We start from the raw sequence: 22846 nt of genomic DNA on the forward strand, positions 1-22846 counted from the left end.
CGTTCTTAGAATTATTCATGCAAGCACCACGAAACTACTCTATCAAAGACTGGAGAAATATCTCATGTCTCACTCTCCTAAACGCACACCCCCCCCCCCAGAAACATTCATCCTTTGTCTTTCTGCTTTTCTTAATCAATAACAGTTGCACTGTGATTTATGCTTTTATCTCATTGAAGAACCTAAAAAAAAAAAACTTTACCACAATTTTCAAAAAAGAGGTAATCTGTAATGACAGAGAGAATTCAGGCTCTTGGTAGGGTGCCAAAGGATATAGAGGAAGAAAATGAATTAAGGATACAGCCTGTACCCGAGTGCCAGAGGCACGGACTGTGAAAAACAGGTCGATTTTTTTATACAGGGATAATCAAATCCAGTACGGCTCTCCAACAGGAGTCGTTCGACCTTCAGAGCTATCAACATTTAAAATAAACCATGTGCACTGTGAATCAATGTCACTTTTACATGCCATAAACTCATCGGAGTCTAGGACCTTTTTTTGTTTTTTCTTTAGTGCCTTCATGGCTACAGATTAATACAAGGCGAGGGATAACAAACAGAAAAATAAAAAGTTCTATATAAACCTTGTTTTTCTTTTTTTGCACTTTGATTACAATAAACACCCTTTTACAGTACAATATTGTAGGACAACAGCATACCTAACAATCTCTCTCTCTCTCTCTCTCTCTCTCTCTCTCTCTCTCTCTCTCTCTCTCTCTGACAAGCTGTATTTTTACTTTTTAGTGGCTTTTTCTCTTGAATAACTTGACAGTGGCTAACCATATACTGTTGCGAATAGCTCAGCATAGATACCTAAAAACCTGTACTCTAGAACTGCTGCTGTAAACATAAACACTGTCTTGTACTCATCCGACGACCCCCATTCACAAAACACTAACCTATTTAACATCCTTTTTATCACACTTTATTATAACTTTAAAGAATACACTAAAAAAAAGTGATGATTTATTATCTCACTATTGGGTGTCACCCAGAAAAATATGTTGCTTTTTTGAGTCTCTTTCCTCTCTGATTTGCTCTTCATGTCACCTCAGGGAATTTCTTTTTTTTTTTTTTACCTTTCCACTTTGCCACTAAAATGCTCAAAAGTATTCAGCATGACTAGATTTCTCTAAAGGATTCCCAACAACACTACAATTACTTATCTGTCCTCACTTTCACTTTTTACTGTTACTCACTAGTCTGCAAACATACACTTCTCAAAATGTTTGTGAAAAACAAGGGCGTCACATCCCCTGACCTAAGCCTCTCTTTGAGCATTTATTTTTTGAGTGGCCTCTTTGAAGGTAATAACCCCAATACCACAAGAGACAGACAGAGAAAGAGAGAAAGAGAGAAAAGGGAAGGGCCTGCAACAGGATCACACACAATATTCATACAACAAAAGCAATAACTTTCAGTGCCAAAGCACTGATGTTGTCTTGTCAAAATCTTAGTAACCTCATTAAGTGAAAACACACTTAAGGTTTGAGTTCATTGTATTGTACAATCAAGTTCCACAGCAACGAAATGGCAAAGTATAACAATAAAATCAACATCACGGTTAGTGTAAATACTGTCTAATTTAGACTCAGGAAATCCACTCAGCTGTTCACGTTTGACAGAGCTACACAACTCGTATTTATATTTACACCAAACGAGCCAAGAGGCTGATACGACTGAAAACTCATGTGACTTATCCACAAACATACTGACAGCAGAGGGATTCATTTAGAGTAACAGCTCTCATCTAATCCAAGTCTTACCCAATCACTGATACTGTACTTGAGGACTTATTATCAGTCCCACTGTTTGAATCACTTCAAAATACAGGTAAAACTTGCATTTATGATCATATGTGCCCTTATATATTGTCATATATATTTATTTATTTATTCATAATTTTTTATATATATACAGGATCCCTTTTCATGCAAGACGTCAGTAAAAATTGCTTGGGACTCAAGAACCTGAAGATTCTTTGGCTGTGTAATTCTTATGTAAAAATGAGAATGCTACTTTTTTCTTACAGCATTTCTTACAGGCACTGAGTTCCCCAACCTGGACACTGTATAAGCAAACAAAGGCCAGCAGCATCAGCAAAGACACAATTAATCCAGCAAACAGTATGTTTGTCCCCTTACCATCTGGAAAAAGGTACAGGGCCATCAAGTCACATACAAACAGACTGAAGTGCAGATTTCCCCCCTATTTCCACATTAATTGCCTAGTTCTTTACAGTTATTAAGGAACAGTAAGGACCATTTTACATTAAGCTTCCTTTTTTGCTGCTATATATGCACTTTAACACTTTTCAATCTATACAATGTGCAATATCTATCTCTTAAGGTTTTATACTATGTGCAAAATATTTCTCTCAGAACACATTTTAATAGTCAAGCCATCATACATATGTGCAATCTTGTATACATTCTACATTACATTCCCTTTTCTCTAAGTTTTATTGTGTATTGTCAAACTAAATTTCATTGTATTTGTATAAAATGGAAAAAATACCCTACTTTATATATCTACACTTTTTTGCAAAAAGTTTTTACATTACTTTTAACAACAGGCTTGTGTTTCTAAACGGACAGTTAATACCATGATAGGTTAAACTCAACAATTTCACTCTTAGTTAGCATATTGTGAAGTATTGAAATTAATTATGGATGGATAGATAGATAGATAGATAGATAGATAGATAGATAGATAGATAGATAGATAGATAGATAGATAGATAGATAGATAGATAGATAGATAGATAGATAGATAGATAGATAGATAGATAGATAACTTTGGATGCTACTTTGGACTTTGGATGCTACTTTGGACTTTGGATGCTAAAATCTTGTAATTGAGATAGACTACTGCAATAAGCATAGATACAAATATTCAATATACAAATATCAAATATACAAAGATCAGACACGGTATTTTTCCCAAAATCAAAGTCAGTCTTATTATGAGCAAAGCGAAAGTAGCTTCTGAGGTCCTTATATACTATTATTAAAGTAACAATTGTAATATACATTTTTTTTTTTTTTTTTTTTTTTATATCTCGGGTGAGATAGCTCTGTTCTAATGAAAATAAAAACATGAGACATATGATCACATGGTTATAAATCTAAACAAAAAAAAACCCTTTAATTTAAACATTTAAATGTATTATTTGGCCTAATCTATTTAACCTTTTAAAGCCTACAGACCCATAGACAATAATTGTATTACCTGCAAAACATAAATATTCTGTATAGTGTGCCTTAAGGATCTGATTAGAGTAATGCATACCTTTTCCAATTAAGTTTCAGACTGTTCTATTAAAATCACAAATGACAAGAAATTTAAAACAATTATTTGTTCATTTATACCTGTATATCTGTAGTTTGATTCTTCTCTTACAGACACCCTCTATAAGAGAAACTTATGCTCACTTGTGTGTGTGTGTGTGTGTGTGTGTGTGTGTGTGTGTGTGTGTGTGTGTGTGTGTGTGTGTGTGTGTGTGTGTGTGTGTGTGGCTCTGGTTTAATGAGTGCAAGGACATTAATTTAATGAGAAAAAAAGTGCTTTGTCGACCTCAATGATAAGGACAGCAAAATACGACATTGCCTACTATTAAAATGCCAATACCCCAAGATTGATCTGTCGCTTACAGAGAAATGCTTGCAAAGATCATATTGCTGCATCCATATAGACAGCCAGTAAGAGGAAGCTCTTACATTTTTTAATTACTGAAAGTGCAATCGCCCTTTCTCGCTCTCTCTATAATTCACTTTCTTACTCTCTCCTCAATTTCATCATTCTCTCTCTCTCTTTCTCTCTCTCTCTCTCTCTTTCCACTCTCTATCTCTAATACATTGCCAGTGACTACAATTGACTTGATTCCAACTGTGCTTAAGAATCATGGATTTAATTAAACAACTGACCAACCATTTCACAGGGAACATAATATTCTACAATGATTTGTGGCAGCATTCCATTAAAATTCAGAATTAAGAATTAAGAATTAAGTATAAAAGTTGGAGGATAAATTGAGATCCTATGATTGTTTTCAGGATTTTTTTTTTTTCCTCACATGAAATGCCATCTAGCACCTGATGAATGAAAAACAATTTGAGAAAAAAGACAGAAAGAGAGATGAATTAAGCAAGAAATGAAACATGGCCCGGCATATGCTGTTGTAGGAAAATAATCAATAAATGAGTGATATGATGTATTCCCTGATTAATTTTCTATAACAAGATAAAATGAATACACAGCAATCTGCCAAGCTACACTCCCAGCCCAGTTTTTTTAGGAATACCTGCAAATTCATATGGGTTTTTAGGCATTCAGGAATCTTTTCTCCAGTCTTCAACTGTCTAATTTCTGGGATTCTGTGCCAGACAGGAGTTGAACTTGAAGTGGTTTTCTGATGTAGTAGCTCAATCACCCCAAATCTTGATGTGTTATGCATTGAGATGCTATTCAGTCCAGCATGGTTGTAAAGAGTGCTTAGTTGAGTTGCTAAAGACTTCCTGTCAGCTCAAACCAATCTGGTCTTTCTCCTCTGATTTCAGTAATCAACCAAGTGTTTCAGCTGGAAGACCTCTGATGCACGGAATGTTTTTCATTTTTCGCACCATTCTAATGTCACACATTCTAATAAGCCATGTGTGAAATTTTCAGGAGATCAGCAGCTTTGTATACATATTTAAAGTATGTATACAAATGTATACGTAATTAAAGTCAAAGAGATCATGCTTTCCCTATTCCGATGTATGCTTGATGTTTGAAGATTAACTGATGCTCTTAACCTGTATCTTTGTTATTTTATGCTCTGAGCTGCTGCCATTTGATTGACTAATTGGATACTTACACAAATAGAAGGTATTCCTATTAAAGTGTATGGTGAATAAACAATTGATCCTTCACCAGGATCTCTTTTTTCAGTTTTTATTTTTTTATTTTTTTGGAACTGTCCTTCAAAAAACGTGCTTTATTAATGTCTCCTCAAAGAACACATAGATTATACATGTTTTTAATCAGTTTCTGTGGAGGACCTTTATAGAAACATATTCAAACAATTGCTATTCAAACCAATTTAAATTTTGTTTCAGTTTTCAATTTTCTGTCAGGCTGGTGTTAGAAACTAAATCAGTGATCAGAATCAAGCAGAATCAACCAAACAGCTGTGATAAAATAAGAAATAGAATTAAATATATAAAATACCACAACACTTCACATGTATGACCATCATTAAAATGAGCTCATAATTCACATCAGTGAACATGGAACAGTTAAAGCAATTCAACTAGCTGTCTGATATCAGGCTTTGCTTATAGCAGGGCAGGGTAATATCCTGGTTCAGTCTCATAAAGGTGTCTGATTTTCTTATCACACTCTCTTTTCCTCTCTTGAATCTCATTCTGTATACACATGTAATCTGATGCTTACAAATCCCACTCCATAGATGAATAGTATGTGTCATGCCATTCAGGAATATTACAAGCTACCAGTGATAAAATAATTCATGCAATACACTGTTTCAATAAATGGTATATGCCTTTGTTCTCCAGATTATAGATAAATGTAGCCTCAAATGTGTAATTTTCATCAGAGGTAACTCAAAGGTCATGGATGTGTAACATTTTAAATTCCAAATTTGCTTTCAGTTGGAAGCTTTTGTGGAAAAGAAACAGAACTTTTAGGTTCCCTCAGATTGATAAACCAAAGGCTACTGAAGAGGCTGCATAAACAATTTAATTATGAGTGTGCAACAGTGCTCCATAACGTAGAATTATGTACTTTAATTAAGAGTCTAAAAGGTCTATAAAGCATAGTTAGGGTGTCACATTTCAGAGATGTGGAAATCACAACCAACTAGCTAGTTTTATTATTTGGTCCATTTTGTTAATATAATAGACTGGTCAATGATCCTTAATGTTCTGGCTGATATGATAATAAAACAAAGCTGCTTGAGCCCATACAGAAGACAATAGGGATAATTGGAAGATTATAGATTTGCCAGTTGACTTATTCACCATATTCACCAGAACCCACTGCTGTCTCTGTTTGATCAATAAAAAGCAACTATATTACCATTGGCAATGAAGTTGTAAGAGGACAGTGTCTGCATTGAGCATTTTTTTACTTGAATAAAGTACATATCATTAATGTACATATCATTAATGGAGCAGCCCTAAACCCAACAAGCAAATAAAGTGCCAAAGCAGTGATACAAGAAGCATCTTTGAAAGACAGGGGTGATGTCTGAAAAATGCAGGGAAAACATGGACCACTAGAAACTCTTCTTAAACACTTCTCAAAAACATTTGAAAACAAGTTCATTTTTATACAGTAGTGAGCTGCTTCTGATGAAATCCTTAAAGCAGAGTTATGTATACATTATCAATGACCAGTTACATAAAATACTAGAATCATCGTGACAACAGTTACAGTTATGCCGTGTTTTCAGTTTGCTCACAGGGTACAAGAAATAAGAAATTATTTTGAACCCTTTTGAAAATGCTTAACTTCCTGATTTGCTTTAAGCGCTTCATTAATTGATTGTTCACTTTCATGTAACTTACTGAGAGAAATGCATGTAATTGGTTCATTCCTATGAAATACAGTGTGTGTGTGTATATATATATATATATATATATATATATATATATATATATATATATATATATATATATATATATATATATTCTTTTTTTATTTTTTATTTCTTCCAGTGGGCTCACCACCTGCAGGAGGGACCGTAAGGGACGGTGCTGTGAGGATTGGGCAGCAGTCGAAGGCGGGGGCCTGCTTAGACTGCTGCCCCCGCGACCCGAATTACGGATAAGCGGGAGAAAATGAATGAATGAATGAATGAATATTTTTTATTTTTTTACCATAAAGTTCTATATAGAACCCTACTGCACTGTGATTCTTCTTAAGAAAGTGTTTTTATATATATATATATATATATATATATATATATATATATATATATATATATATATATATATATATATATATATATATATATATAAGCAAGTGTAAATAAATATTAAATAAAGTGCTTGTTTAGCCCTAACTTAAAAAGACACTACTGCCCTACGAGCCTCTTACATAAATGTGCTACGCTGTGTTGTGAAACAGGTGCAGGCTTACCGTCTCCTTTCTGGGAACCTTTAGAGGAAAAAAACAAAAGAACATAAACTTCCACCAGCTGAAAAATGAAGCCAGACACCAATTCAGACGAGTCATGCCTGCATGTACCCGTTTTTTTCCCTTTCACCTTAGCAATCCAAACACGAATGCTCAGTTTAACCACTCCACTTCAGTGCTTTAGAAATGCATCTGTGAACCAGCTCACAGAACGACTCAGTCCTTCTCCCCATACGCCACACAAGCAATGCACAGAATGCTAAAAAGCAAGCACAGAAAAACTGCCTGAGATTAAAGTGTGGCTGAAGTCCACAGAATCCTCTGCAGCAGCTCTCAGCATCCCAAATGGGGTCTCTACTGCTGAGCCACAGCTACTGCGGCATGAGGAACACCAGAAGGAGGGAGGGGAGAGACTGAGAGAAAGATGGATTGAGAGAGAGTAATAAAGGGGGGCAGGGACAATGCATACAGTAGCTTTAAAAAAAAATCGCCACAGGCAAATTGTGCTAAGACTAAGATTGCATACGGGACACTATGAGGACTGCATGACCTGGATAGTGAGGACAGTGAAAAGAAGGTCATTGGTAACAGAGAGTGGAACAGGTGGGTTTGAGTGAATTGGTGTGCTTTAAATCTACAATACTGCAAAAATGATGAAATGAAGAACACCAATGTTCTTTAATGTAACCATATGCATTCTCAAGATCATAAAATAAGCCTTATAAGTTTTAAAGGCTGAACCCTACACAAAGAATGAAAAAACTCCCATAATGCAAGGTCACAATGACCTTAAGATAAATATCTCAAATATGTAACAAGAATTATTTTCTTGCATTGCACAAACTAAAAAAAAAAAAACACAAACACATTAAATTTCTATCTTGGATAACAGGATCAGAATAATATCATTGATGGCATACTGGTCCGAACCATGCACAACATAACTGACCTGTGTCTTTCTGTAGTAATTAGATTAGCATACTATAATTATAAGGATGAAGATTTTTTTTTTTTATGCCTGTCCCTGATGCCCCAGGAGTCCTGTCTCGGTCAGACTAAAAGCTTGGATTAATCTAAGAGACTACACAGTAAGGGCAGGCTGATATTGACCAGCGCAGTGCTGTAATGGTTGCTCATGAAGAGGAGGAGAGGAAGTGGCTTAGAGAGAACTGACTGGAATACTAAATCTCACCGTTCTGTGTTTGTCAGTTTCCTGCTCTGATGCCCAAAACGCTCAAAGGGGGCACTTCTCTGACAAACGAATTTCAAAGAAAGTTAGAAGACACAGAAATGTTAAACTGTTATTTAATTTTATAATAATGTAGTCAGTGATTAAACTGTAAAACGTTTTTGTGGGTGGTGAATAAAACAACAGAAGGGTCAAGGGGATAGATACTATATACAATCTATGTAAATGCATCATTACCAGTTTAGCTAGTTTTGCACAAATATCATTATAACAAATGAAGTGGTATCCTCCTACTGCCACATCCGTGACCTCAGAGATGTTCATTACTAGCTGCTGTGATTGACAGTAGAGTAAGAAAGTAATGCCATCTCACCCACACAGAGACCATAACAAATTTTGCTTGGCTAGCAGCCACGGATGACTGTGGATTTCTCAACATTTTCACACTATCTAGAATTCATGCCAGAACTGTAGTCTAGTAAAAGCCTAGATTCCACTTGTGCTGCTTTACAAAGAGCGCAGTTCAGAAACCTTGGTTATAATCCATTGTCATGCTGTCAGGTTTGGGCTTCGTAGTCCCAGTGAAGGAAATATAAGTGTTTGTTATTCGGAAACAAACAGCATATGGCTCATAATTCTTATGTAAGGTTAACACTAATAAATAGTTGATTAGTATTATACATAGTATATAGTGTAATAAAAAACTCCATTTATGCACACTTAAATAAAAACATGCAAAAAAAATGCATTGTTGTGTTATTTCATTTAAGGTAGTTTGCCTCAATTTACTTACCATCTCCCTGTTTTTTCCACCACTATCAGTAGTTAACATCTTCACAACAGAGACTTGGTAATGTATAATTGACCAGCCTATTTAACCTTATAATTTAATCACCTAATAGTTCATATAGTTTCTGTTCTTCTTCCTTCATGCGTCTACTGCTGTACACTGCACAGAGCTGCAAATCAAACACTGAAAATCTTCTTTATAAATCATGTTCTATAGAAAAAGTATGAAAGGGAGAGTTTAGTGCTTTAAGTTTAGAGTTTTGGGTAAATGGATGGGTGGTGTCAGTGTTTGAGGTGGGTGATAAACTGCCTTGAGTAAGCTGCTGCTTCAATAAGCCTTAAACAATAGCTAAGAGACAGATTTTTGGAGAGCGTTGTGACAGGGTGTGACTAATATGGTAGGAGTGTCTGGAGGAGATAGAGAAGCTATGGGTCTGTGCCAGTAGCAGCACCAACATCTTCAAAGCTACATACAATCCGCATAAAAGAGTGAGATATAGTAATTAAACAATAGGTTCACAAAATCACAAACAATATCAGGCAGAATGCATATAACGGGACATTGGCATCTTATTTATGTAGATATTGGATACGGAACATTAGCCTAAAGGAAAGAAAAATTAGCCTAACATGATTCAGCCTAGTTCCTGCAGTGCAGTATGCAGAATTAGTTCCATTGGAAAAGAAGTGTCTAAATAAATTTTTATTGGCGAAGTCTTTGGGGACTCGTCAATCAAACCATGTCTTTACCTAGTCTCTGCATGTGCCAGTGATAAAATCCTACAAGCTATGGTTCTATTTGCTGTAAAGGGAAGTGAAAGTAGACACAGCCATAAAACATGTGTGAACCCTGGCCTGGGTGTATCTCTCCTCTCTATCCTGTTTTCCTTGCCTCCACTGGTTTTCAGGAAACTCTGCACACTTTAAGCCAAACGATGTGAGGAAAGCTGTGACAGCTACGCTGTCTTTTGTGATGACTGGAAAATGTGGCGCACATGCTTGTTTGATAGATCATTCTAGAAAGGACATCAAAGTCAGGACATATCTCTAATATGCTCTGAGGAAAAAAAAGATCAGCACTTTTTCAATTTTTTTATATAAATGGGTGTGGAAGACATGTGCTTCCTACTCTAAAACAAATACAGAAATAAAACATTGTTTGATTTTAGAAACTCTGCTGTTTTGAAATGTTACTGCACAGATGTTTCAGAGGCATTGTGTGGACGATAATCAGAGGAAGGTAGACATTTGGAGAAGTAGCCAGGGCTGCAGCTGTTCAGTGAAGCAACAGTAGCTGAGGAACCATAAATAAAGAAGAAAAAGTCAATACAGGTTCAGAAACATTTTCAAATATATATATAATATGCACGTTCCTAGCTAAAATTTGTGAAGTGTACTTCAGTATTTGTGAAGTGAGTGATAACACACAATGACCAAAACACATTAAAAGTTGGATGGTTACACATCCATTTTATAATATAAAAAAAAAAACTCCTCAGTTGCTATCATATGAAAGTTCTGCACTGCAGCAGTCTACATTGCCAGAAAAGGAAGCTGCAGATGACAGCCATTTTAGCCATCTTTGGAGCTCTATTTCTATTTAAAATGAAGCACCGGGCAAAGTTAATTAGATAAGCTAGTTTGTTTATTCAAACAAGCTTTTGGAAAATTTTATTTATTTATTCATACATTCAATAATTGATTAATTAATTCATTTATTTATTTATTCTTAGGTCCATGATGAACCTGTAGTCATTTCTTTTACACTACTAATATACTAATACAATAATTTTATAGCATATGTTTTTTTGTTATTTATTTGTTTTTTCATAAACAAAAATGCAGAAATAAAACAAACAAAAACAGATTGTTTTATTTTCTGTCACAAATTCTTGCATCAAAATTCTAAAACGAAAATCTTTACTTGACCAATCATATTAGAGAATGTAAAAGCACTGTAAAAAGGCAATAAACAGTCAAGGGCTCATTTCATCTCTCCAGTCTACTTTGGTTTTACTGAAACATCATGACCATCATACATTATTGAACCTCACTGGAATGATCATGGCAACAGTTCATTTTAGATGCAGTAGGTGCAACTGACTGCTCAGCAATACTGTGGCATAAGTAGCTTTGCAACTTTCCAATTAGTCATTTAATTAGCATCTGATGTACTTGCATTAAGGGATATGGGATCGTGTTATATAAGTAGTCAGTCAGCTAAATGAGATGTGTGTGCTCAGTGAAATTAAATGTCTTCCTTTTGTGTGTGTCTTATCCTTTTCTCAGAATTAGGCAACAATCCTTCCCATAAATGTAAATAAAAAAAACATACATGCTAACTCGTCTCTGTACATTTCCTGTCTGGAGGTTTGGATTTTAACAAGAGTGAAAAAGCAGCCCATGGAGATTTTATTTTCCTCCATAATTCAGCTGTCAATACAATAGCATGCTCTCCGTGACATCATGTGGTATGCTTGCATTATAAATGTGCACACTTGAGCTGGTTGAAAACACCCAAAGGGGCTCAGGATAGCAGCTATATTTCATGGCTGAGGTCTGTAAAAAAAAAAAAAAATGCTAAGGATAAATCTTGGTTTTTGAAGCAGTCTAGAAGGAGTGATTAAGAAGAGGCTAACCATCCATGTGTACAACTCAATGCTAGGTTATTCACTTAATTACAAATAAGGGCTCCAACGGAAAGCTTCAATGCATGACAAGTGATTAATGACCAGGTTTAGCCTTTCCGCTTTCTCGTATTGATTCCTGAAGCCATTTGGAGAAATCAAATGTCAATACATTTGTACACATTGCAGGCTGTGTAAATACAAGCAGACAGTTTCAGAACATGAAAATGGCCTTGAATCAAATATCTAGAAACAGATAAAGAGCGATTTTACAATATACGTATAAATTTTACAATTTTAAATTAAACAAGTTTAAAGTTAATCTTTCAAGCAATACAAATTTCATAATCTCCTCTTTATTGTGGTTAGAGGAGTAATTTAATAGCTTAGTCCTGAAAAGACTAGTGTAATAGCTTTTTTCAATTAAGGGCACGGAAGAGATAGAGTGTATAAAAGAAGAAGAGAAGACAGGATGGCAGGAGAAGAAAAAGGATTAACCCAAGTAGCCTAGACTGCACTGGCTACTGAATGAAACTTTAATTGGCCTTCCTTTGTCCCAAATTGGACAATTCTCTGCAGTTTTTAGGGCTGTGTACAAAGCCTGGGAGAGATGAAAACACTGGAATCCACCTCCCCTTGCCCAGGATCTCTGCTAAGAATATTCCCAGAACACAGTGATGGCTCTCAGAGCCCTTCCTTCCTCTTTCTATCTAAACAGAGCTGCCTTAAACCCAACACTGAATGGAGACTAACAACACAGATAGCAGGAACTTGACCATATAAGCTTCTGCAGAGTCAGGGTTCACAAGGAGTAAAGAAGACCTATATTATCATCAATTGAGTCTGGAATGCATGAACTAAATTAAATATAATAGTAGTTGAACAGTTAACTGGATATTTGATCCTGACAACTATGCTATGTTGTTTAATGATCTCCTAATGCCAGGGCAATGAAAAGCCCACCTCACATTTGCTGCACTGGTCAACTCAAACCTCTTCACCTTTTAATAAACACTCTCAGTCCTCAATCCTCTTAGCCAAGAGGAAGGGCTGAAAAAAAAAGCCATTAAGGAGCTTCCATTGTTATGCGAGCCTGTGGGTGTTTGCAAAGGGAACCAGAATGTTGTTTGAAATACTGAGGTTACCTAAGTTTGAATCAATTGTGAAAATCGAAGGTAACATGTAATACATTAAAAGCAGCATAACAAAATGCAATAAAAGGTGATTTTATTAATATATACAAATAAATATTAATACCAAACACTTTTAATATTTTTATTGGTTTATCAAAAACTCAGTCAGGTTCAAAAGTCTAAATCCACTACCAAGAAATGTCTCATAGATTATTCAAAACAATTGGCTTCTAGAAGTTGACCGTTTTTAGAAAACTTATGAAATACATCACCATATTTCTTGTAAATGGTAAGATGTTTTATGTCTAACACCATGATAGATGTTAGTGATTAAAATATCACAGCTGGGAGGTCATGCTAAAAACTCTCTTGGAAGGTATGCCATTTAATTCCCACACATTGCTCATACTCATTAATAGTCGGAGCAATTTTACTTAACAGTCCATACATACGGGCAAAATCACTACCACACTTGGCTGGTGTGCCCCTGTGTTCTCATAATATTTTTGGATTGGACAGGGATATTTTCAATAATTCTATGAACAGATCATTAGATAAAAAAGGAGGGTAAAAAAAAGGTGACAACTACATTTTTCAAATGATTGTTTGATCAGGGACTTGTTTTTGATTGTCTGGTAAATGAATGCTGGGATTTTAGAAAGGCTAAAAAAATCCTCTTGGAAAGGACAGTAGCAAATATTTATGTAGAATTTACGGGAAACTGGTTCAGTACACTGTTAGATAGCTCATTTGGACTAACACACACAACAAGCAATGTGCATTTATTTGACATTTGCCATTAGAGTCAAAGAAACAGACATCCTTTTCATCTCCCAACCAGAAGATATTTTAGAAGTCATTGTTTTGGTCAGTTGCTCTGCAATGCAGTTCAGTGACCATGAACAAATGTGTATTATTTCAATCCCAGATTTGCTTCCACAAAGCCCTGTGCTTAGTGACAGCACCTCAAGCCAAATGCGTCTGTGTAAACACGTTTTATTGTGCAGTCACACTTTACTTGCAGGCCCCTATAGCTGGAACTGTGCATAAAGATGACTTCAAAACACTAATGGACAATTTGAATGACTTGAAGACACTGAAATCAGGAATCCATTCCTCAGCATTTCCAACACAAAAGCACCAAATGCAAGAAAAACAACTCAAAGGTATCACCTTTTCAACAGTCTGTCTTCTCTCTTTTGGTCTGCCAACCTATCAACCTTTGTAAAAATGTTTATTATATTAGATTGATGCTTTCCCTTTTGGCCATTGGCAGTGAGAGATGTTTATAACTAATACAGCATGACCAACAATCATATTTGATCATCATCAATCATATTATAATAGCTATAAAAAAGGCACAAGTGTCTCAGGTTCTAAAGTTTAAAAATTAAACAACTGTTGCTTTTGGCATTGTACTGTAATATAACTCTGCATTCAGTCACACAATTTAGTAACTGCTTCCTTCCAAGTTGACTTGGCAATAGATTAGTCAAAACCAATTATCTTAGGAGATAAATTTAATAAGGGTTCCCTGAAGGGTTGCTATTCAACAGCTAGATTAAAAATGGTTGTTTGAAAGCATACATATAAATCTTTTTCACTGCAAACACTACTAGATAATACGGCATGTTATATATTTGAAGATATATATCAGATTTAATCATATCAGCATATACAAGTTACATACAAATTCATGAAACCAAAAGATTTCAAAAGAGTTGTTAATTTTATATGTTGCGATTCTGAAAAATTGTTGGTAAGTCCATTGAGATAATTTGTTTAACCAAAATAAAGTTTGTTCTAAGAACCTTAAATTCCCTCAAACTAAAGATCTTACAGACTGTAACTGCTCATGAAAACTCACCCCCTTTTTACAACAAATCAGCACGCAATTTGGGATTCCTGGAAAATGGGTGCCCCCTAGAGAACCATTCCCAATACCAGTCATGATACAGACCAAACTCTTTAGATGTTCCTATTTTCCGATTTTCCCAGAAAAAGTTTTTACCCAGTGACTTTTTATGAATTTTTTCATAAAAATTTTTTTACAGTGTCTGATTTCGATCGGTCGTTTTCATACACAAACAGTCTGCCGCCAGCCTGTGTTTCACTGAAGAGGCATTCCATTCATCAACAAGTCGAAGCTTGGAGCAATTTGACAACACTTTTGTCTTCTGTCACATGGAAAAAAACTTTTGTGTAGAACTAAAAACACTGCTTCAGGGGAGGAACCTCTCACAGATAACACGTTGTGTGCCAATATATCATCATCACAATGTTATTTCTTAAATGACTCCATCTGTTTTTGTGTTTTGGAGTAAATAAGGAAAAGCCCCTCATAACAAGTGAGAGCAGTCTTGTATCAAGTTCGTCTGCATCCTGTCCTAAAGCAAAATAAAGTTTCACTTTGAGTAAACAAAATCGAAATATTCAGCAGGGTGATATATTTACGGTTCCTGATCTACTACATAATATTGTAACATAATCAACAAAGACTGCAGGTTTGTTTCACTGTCTGAAAGCGATAGCTAAGACTCACCAGCCAAAGGGACATTGCACCACTCGTTTCGATGCTCCGGTCAGACACACACCTCGATCTGAAGCAGCTCTGGGTATCGGTCAGATCCAAACAGAAGACTTCTTATGTGCACAGTGCTAAAATCTCACTCTCTCCCCACGACAGCACTCAGTGAGAACAAAAGCCTGGCTGTCTGGGCTTTGTCCTGACATATTTCCTGATTTTCATTGTTAACAGTGGAAAGGAAACACACACACACACACACACACACACACACACACACACACACACACACACACACACACACATACACACACACACACACACACACACACCAACACACTTTCTGTGTGATTCTTCTCGAAAAGCATGGGAAGTCTGTATTATACATGCATCAGGCATTGTAATTCCTTCCTTTGCATTTTTCAAGGGTCAAAGTTTAACCAGTGCCGAGCGCTGGTCTAGACCCAGGTTCTTAACTTCTATGTTGATTATTGACAGAGGTTTCAAAGCACTAGGTCCAGACTGTGTGTATCCCACTGGCTGGAATATTACATGACCAGGAGGCCTCAGTGATTTACAAGCTATTTATAAGAAAAGCAAAGGGGCTCGTGTTATTCCGGAAAGGTCAAGAAAGAAAAGCTATAATGATGTATAGAACTTCATTACTTAAAAAATATGTAGTCTTTTAAAAGGATATCATGGAAAAAATTTATATTTCATATCCATCACACACACACACACACACACACACACACACACACACACACAAATACATTGTATAATTCTTGTATAATTATATTATCCTCACTCATGTGGCAGCAGTGCAGCAAATTAAATTATTTTATACAAGTTAAGAGCCCTAGATCATCCAACATCAAACAAAATTTGTGAAAAAAAATGCGAGCACATTGACTTTCACTTTCAGATCTCTTGGAATTTTTACATACAACAATAGGCAGAGATGCCCAAACTTTTTCCAATGAGGGGACAAAAATAAAACTTGACTATGGACAGTGGGTCAAAATTAAATGTTGTATTATTCTGAACTGTAACTGTAAAGCAAGTGTACCAAAGTTGTCAAGGTACCCATCATTCATGATTTAAAAATATTTACTTTTAAGTAAAAAAAACAACATTACTCTGTAAGTTTTCTAGGACAATGAAAATATTAAAACATTGCCATTTATAGTACATTAGAGTTCAGTGTCTAATACAGCTATTCAGACTATAAGCAATACAGCAATAAGCTTGTAATATCAGTGACATTTAATGGGAGACAGGATATTATGTAGGTGAGAGTCTGTTAGTTTGCTTCTCAGTTTACACTGAACTTAATTTATTAGACTAAAAGTCTGTGGTAGATGCTGCCAAAGTTTTTTTTTTTACTTTTTGAAAATACAACAAAAGTGTTAAATAAAAAAATAAAGATTTGTGTTAATTTTTTACTTTTTTTCACCTTTCCTCATAAATGGCATAGTGGGCCAAATCAAACAGCACTATGGTTTGGGCATCTAGATTGCTCTAGAGTATACAACAAAAGGTGCAAAAAGCAATACAGCATCCAGTGGGTTGCAGTTCTGTTTGCAGAAATTCCTTTAAAAGAGGTTGTATAAGAATATCCAGACTGTTCTCTGGAAACCCAATTTAGAGTCCCTTTAAAGAGATTGGTTTGGTAATCTGAAGTCTTGGTTTCCCTGGGTAACTTGGTGGTTAGATGTAAATCAACAGGCTCTGGGACAAAATACCACCAAGTCAGATGCAGTAAAGTTTTAAAGTAAGAGTAGAGGGCAGACAAATGAGCATTAGTTCTGCAATCCGGTCTGTCATTCCAGTTTTCTAAAATATTAGCAAAGTGGTAAAAAGGGCATGGGTGTCCTGTTCAATCCTGTGCTCAGGTTACCGTTCGTGCAGAACATGGTCTCCCCATGTCTGTGTTTGTTCATGTGTGTCCCTGTTTATGGTGTATTCTCACCACTTTACCAGTGTTTCCAAAATCCTGATACACCACATTTTAATTTATAAATATATATATTTATATGGCTTTCCTTACAGTATGCAAGATTTACTGCCAGAGAAGGCTTGGTATTTTTTATTTTATCCAGAGCTATGTAAGAATGAGACAATATAAAATACATGTGTTAGACAGTCTGTTTTTCAGCAATCAGGCTTCAACAGTCTTTCAACACCAGTCCCCTCCTCTTAACCACAATTCTAACCACAGCCGCTACCAGAGAAACCACTCTCTCCATGCTGATGCCTCCAGGGATTGCAACATAACTTCATGGAGTTAAACTACCACATTGAGCACATGGCCAGCAACACTATCAATATCAGTGTTAGGAAACATTAATTAAAGCCCAACTGATAACATCTTATATAACATTTACCCCACTGGTATTGCACATTTGGGGGGATTACTGTAGCCAATCTGTAGCCATTGAATGCAATAGCCAAATTAAGCATTTTTAAACAGAACAATATTCTCATAATATTTCATAATATTTCAAATTCTTTAACAGCATAGCTCTTACAGTACTTCCTGGTGCTATTCAAATCAAGGGTTACACTAATTCTATACTCTATTTAAAATGACTCATCTAAACCACATAACAAAATGTTGTTTAATAAATAAAATGTATATTCATTGATAAGGTGTTTTGTGGAAGTCTTCAGTGCCGACTGTACAACAGTTAAGAGATATGAGATTTAAAGCTGTAATAAAATAAAAAAAAAAACAGAAGCTAGTATGGGAATGACTGTATATAATAAAATAAAAATGAAATCAAATGGTATGTCAAATGGCTAAACATGAACATGTAACCATGCACAGTATGGCCTGCAGAGAAATGCTTTTTATGAGTGTCTGTTGACATTAAGGAATTTACATCTAAAGAGAGACTTTTTTTTTTTTACTTTTATTTATTTTTAAGGTCATTAATTTTAAATTTAATGTAAATGTAAAGGTAGTTACTGTTATAACCTATGTACAGTTGAAACCAGATATTTACATACACTTCAGAAAAAAACACAAAAGCTTTTTTTTCTTTACTGTCCTACATTAAATCAGAGTAAACTTTTTCTGTTTTAAATCAATAAATATTAACATATTTTTTGCATTTGTTAAATGTCAGAATCGAGCGAGGGAGAATTTTTATGTATTTTTATTATCACTTTCATCAAAGTCAGAAGTATACATACACTTCCTTAGTATTTGGTGGAATTGCCCCGAAACTGTTTCAATGGGCCAAATGTTTTGGGTATCCTTCCACAAGCTTTCTACAATAGTTTGCTGGAATTTTGGCCCACTCCTCTTGACAGAACTGGTGTAACTGAGTCAGGTTTGTAGGCCTTCTTGCTCGCACTCGCCTTTTCAGTGCCGCCCACAAATTTTCTATGGGATTGAGATCAGGGCTTTGTGATGGCCACTCCAATACCTTGACTTTGTTGTCCTTAAGCCACTTTGTAACTAATTTTTTGAGGTATGCTTGGGGTCTTGTCCATTTGGAAGACCCATTTGCACCCAAGCTTTAACTTCCTGGCTGATGTCTTCAGATGTTGCTTTAATATATCCACATACTTTTTCTTTTCTCATGATGCCATCTATTTTGTAAAGTGCACCAGTCCCTTCTGCAGCAAAGCAGCCCCACAACATTATACTACCACCCAATACTTGACAGTTGGGATGGTGTTCCTGAGGCTTCAAAGCTTCGCCCTTTTTCCTCCAAATATACCGTTTATCATTATGGCCGAACAGTTCAATTTTTGTTTCGTCAGACCACAGGACATGTCTCCAGAAATTAAGATTTTTTAACTCATGTGCAGTTGCAAACTGTAGTCTGGCTTTTTTATGGTGGTTTCGAAGTAATGGCTTTCTCCTCCCAGAGTAACCTTTCAGCTCATGGTGGTACAGTATTCGTTTTACTGTGGATAATGACACTGTCTTACCAGTTTCAGCCAGCATCTTCACAAGATCCTTTGCTATTGTTCTGGGGTTGATTTGCACATTTCGCAACAGAAAACGTTCCTCTCTGGGACTCAGAATCCGTCTCCTTCCTGAGTGGTATGATGGTTGTACATTCCTATGTTTTTTATACTTGCTAATATTGTCTGAACGGATGAACGTGGGACCTTCAGGCATCTGGAAACTGCACCTAAGGATGAGCCATACTTGTGGAGGTCAACAATTCTTTTTCTGATGTCTTGGTGGATTTCTCTTGATTTTCCCATGATGTCAAAGAAAGAGGCTCTGTGTTTGAGGTGTGCCTTTATATGCATCCACAGGTGTGCCACCAATTAACTCAAATAGAATCAATTAACCTATCAGAGGCTTCTTAAGCTCTTGTTTAAAGGCACGATAAACTTAGTGTATGTATACTTCTGACTTTGATGAAAGTGATAATAAAAATACATAAAATTCTCCCTCGCTCGATTCTGACATTTAACAAATGCAAAAAATTTAATATTTATTGATTTAAAACAGAAAAAGTTTACTCTGATTTAATGTAGGACAGTATAGAAATAAATTTGTTTGTGTTTTTTTCTGAAGTGTATGTAAATAACTGGTTTCAACTGTACATACAACGATAAAATTACATTACAATTTGGTCCCTCTTGTGTCAAAACAGCTCTGACCCATAGCAGCATGGACTACACCTGAGCTCTGAAGGTGCGTTGTGGTATCTTGAACCAATCAGTTAGCAACAGATTTATTGTCCTGTAAGTTGCTAAATAGGGCCTGTTTGTCCAACACATCTAAAAGATACTAGATCAGATTCAGATCTAGGGAATTTACAGGTCAAGTCAACATCTTGATTACTTTTGCAGTGTGGTGGGGAGCATTATCTTTCTGAAAGAGGCTACTGCCATTGGGGAATTCTGTTGCTGTGAACAGTTTTAGGTAGGTGATACAAAGTTTCCCAGCAAAATATTTCCCAGAGCATCACACTTCATCTGACCAGCGCACCTCCTCTTATTAGTGCATCTTGTAGGCAACTCTTTCTCAGGTAAGTGACACAAATGATGTAAAAGAAAACATGATTCATCACTTTCATCCACTGCTTCATCCACTGTCTTCCCATTTCTCAACACATCCGTTTTGAATACTGACTGTACTGTTCTGACTAACGTACAATATTTTACTGTCTAATATCCCACCCTTGCACAGGTGCCATGGTAAAAAGATAACTAATATTATTCTCTTGACCTCTCAGTGGTTCTAATGCTATGTCTGATTGCTGTATTACCATCTTACCATAAGAGTCAACACTGTTTAACTCCACTGGCATTATCACCAGAAATTATCATTACAGACATTGGAATTGTGTTATGGTGAAACAGCTTTTATATCGAGGGATCAAGCCCAGAAAAACATGCATATAAATAGTATCACTCAGAGCATACAGTTCCCCTGTGGTGCTTAGCCACAGAGAGGGAGGAGAAAGGCAGGATGTCGAAAATTCTGAGCATACACTTATATCACACACATTAAAATATGCACTCTCTCCCGCTCTCTCTTTCTCACATACACACATACACACACAGAGCAAATGAGGCATAGTAGCTGCTACAGGAAACACCTCAAAAACAAAACAGCCTGCTGGGACTAACTTTAGTATTTCTACTTTAATCAACCTCTCTGTTTATCAGAGGAAATAGCTCTTACAAGACCACACACCACACCTCGATTTGGAGGTCCCAAAGGGAAGCTCCTGAGGGAAGACCTCCTAGAGGTCACCGCAAATGGCCGACTCTGAAGTGGCCGCTTTATTGATATGCGTTTTTGGCATATGTAAATGTTAAACCCTCTATCTGATAATCACAAGGGCATTTTAGGTGAACACCAACAGAATATCTAACGTGGGTGATTACAGATGGGCAGCTGTGTACTTTGTGTAGGAGTAATAGCATGTTTTGTGTATAATGAATGAAATGTGACATCACACTTTTGTCTCACCTCATGGGAAAGTAAACGAGTGTCTGGGTGAACTGTCTGCTAGAGAGAAAACAGAAAAATAAACAAAAGCAACACTTGAGGCAAACACTTAACCATGCCCTAAACATATTTCGTCATGCTCCCCCTGGATATAGAAAGTCTGCTCAATTTTTACCCTCTAATCGCAGTAAAACCCATTCCAGAAAATAGCTTGCACAACATGTACAGTATGTCTAATTGCAGGAACAGTTTATTTTGCTTCTTTCCATGTCAACAGTTTTGAGATTAAAGCTGCTGAATGAGATCTTGGTCAGGAATCAAATACCATAGCAAAAAATAAAGAAAAAAGTAAAACTGATCAAATTCTGCTGGTAAATGTTTGTTTGCAATTGAAACATGGGACTCTTTGTTCAGAGCATTTTTCTGTGAGAAGCTGCCGTGTCTCGTTAGCTCTGAAGTGGGTGCAGGACGGGCCTTAGAAGGGGGAGCAGAGCCCAAAGCGTGTGAACTCTTCAGAGGATTAGATATTTCTGCCCCTCCTGCAGAGACCTGGACACACAATTATCATCCCAGAGCAGGAGAAAGTAGAGGACAGATTATAGCAAAAAAAAAAAAAAAAAAAAAAGCTGTTATCACAACATACAAATCAAATGAATCCTCAAGGCAAATTTTTATTTATCAACTTTAAAATATAATACATCTTAAAAATGCAACAAATACTAGTTTGTGACTTTTTTAAAAGCACTGCAACTACAACTAAGTTGCACACTAGAGACCAGCTGCAAGCAGAAACACTACAAGTATAGCATACTCTGGCACCTTCAATGTGTTAAAAGTCTGTTACATTGCATACTACGGCTAAAAAATTAAAATTCTTCTGAAATAAGTCTGCATTTTCATCATAATAAAGGACAACATCTTTCCACTGTACTTATTACTGTATTTACATAAAATAAAATGTTTGTGTAATGTTCCTTTACACATTGGTTATAGTTTCAGTTTGACATTATAGCCTTCTGCATTCAGATATGACTTTTTGATCAGTATTTTCACAGATGTCACACTTCTCTGATTAAATGTTACAAATTTATATACTCGAGTACATCAGTATATAAATAAATACTTCTTTATGAACTGTAATTGAACGTATCAATGAATACATCTAGGAAAATGTTTTTAGTATGTAGTAACGAATCATCAAATCAGTAAATAAAAATAAATAAAAAGAAAAGTATTAAGTCAGTCAGTAGAGTTTAAATCAACTGAATGCAAAGAATGTGTCTAGTCTAATATCTTTTCTTTAGAAACAAGCTTTTACAATAGTTTTTATTGGAATTGCTGAAACTCAGTTTTTAGGGTAGATCTGGTCAGTAAATCTTTGCAAATCTGTCTGTAAAACACTAATCGTTTTGCAGTGTTTGTGAGACACTGTAAACATTCATGCCGTGATTAGATAAAAAAAAAGTAAGGATTTCCACAACCTGATGCAGCCAATGTCTTGGCTACAGT

At 35.8% G+C, this 22846-nt stretch overlaps 1 protein-coding gene across 17 annotated transcripts in view; it reads right to left on the minus strand.

Annotated features, from left to right (window-relative positions):
* The window catches only part of tns1b (tensin 1b), a 232885-nt gene that overhangs the window by 174764 nt on the left and 35275 nt on the right, over positions 1 to 22846 (minus strand). For 2 of the 17 annotated variants that reach the window (XM_083537449.1, XM_083537446.1), the window contains exon 1: positions 15424 to 15615. The exons of 10 other annotated variants lie outside the window; for them this stretch is intronic. In XM_083537449.1, coding sequence (XP_083393575.1) covers positions 15424 to 15438 — 15 coding nt within the window. In that variant the 5' untranslated portion in view covers positions 15439 to 15615. Of the gene's footprint in view, positions 1 to 7146; positions 7498 to 15423; positions 15616 to 22846 lie in introns of those variants that run through there. 5 more of the 17 variants (XM_083537455.1, XM_083537479.1, XM_083537439.1 and 2 more) reach the window with 3 other exon arrangements.

Source organism: Silurus aristotelis (genome assembly GCF_946808225.1).
Source record: "Silurus aristotelis genome assembly, chromosome: 3".
Classification (NCBI taxonomy): Eukaryota; Metazoa; Chordata; class Actinopteri; order Siluriformes; family Siluridae; genus Silurus; species Silurus aristotelis.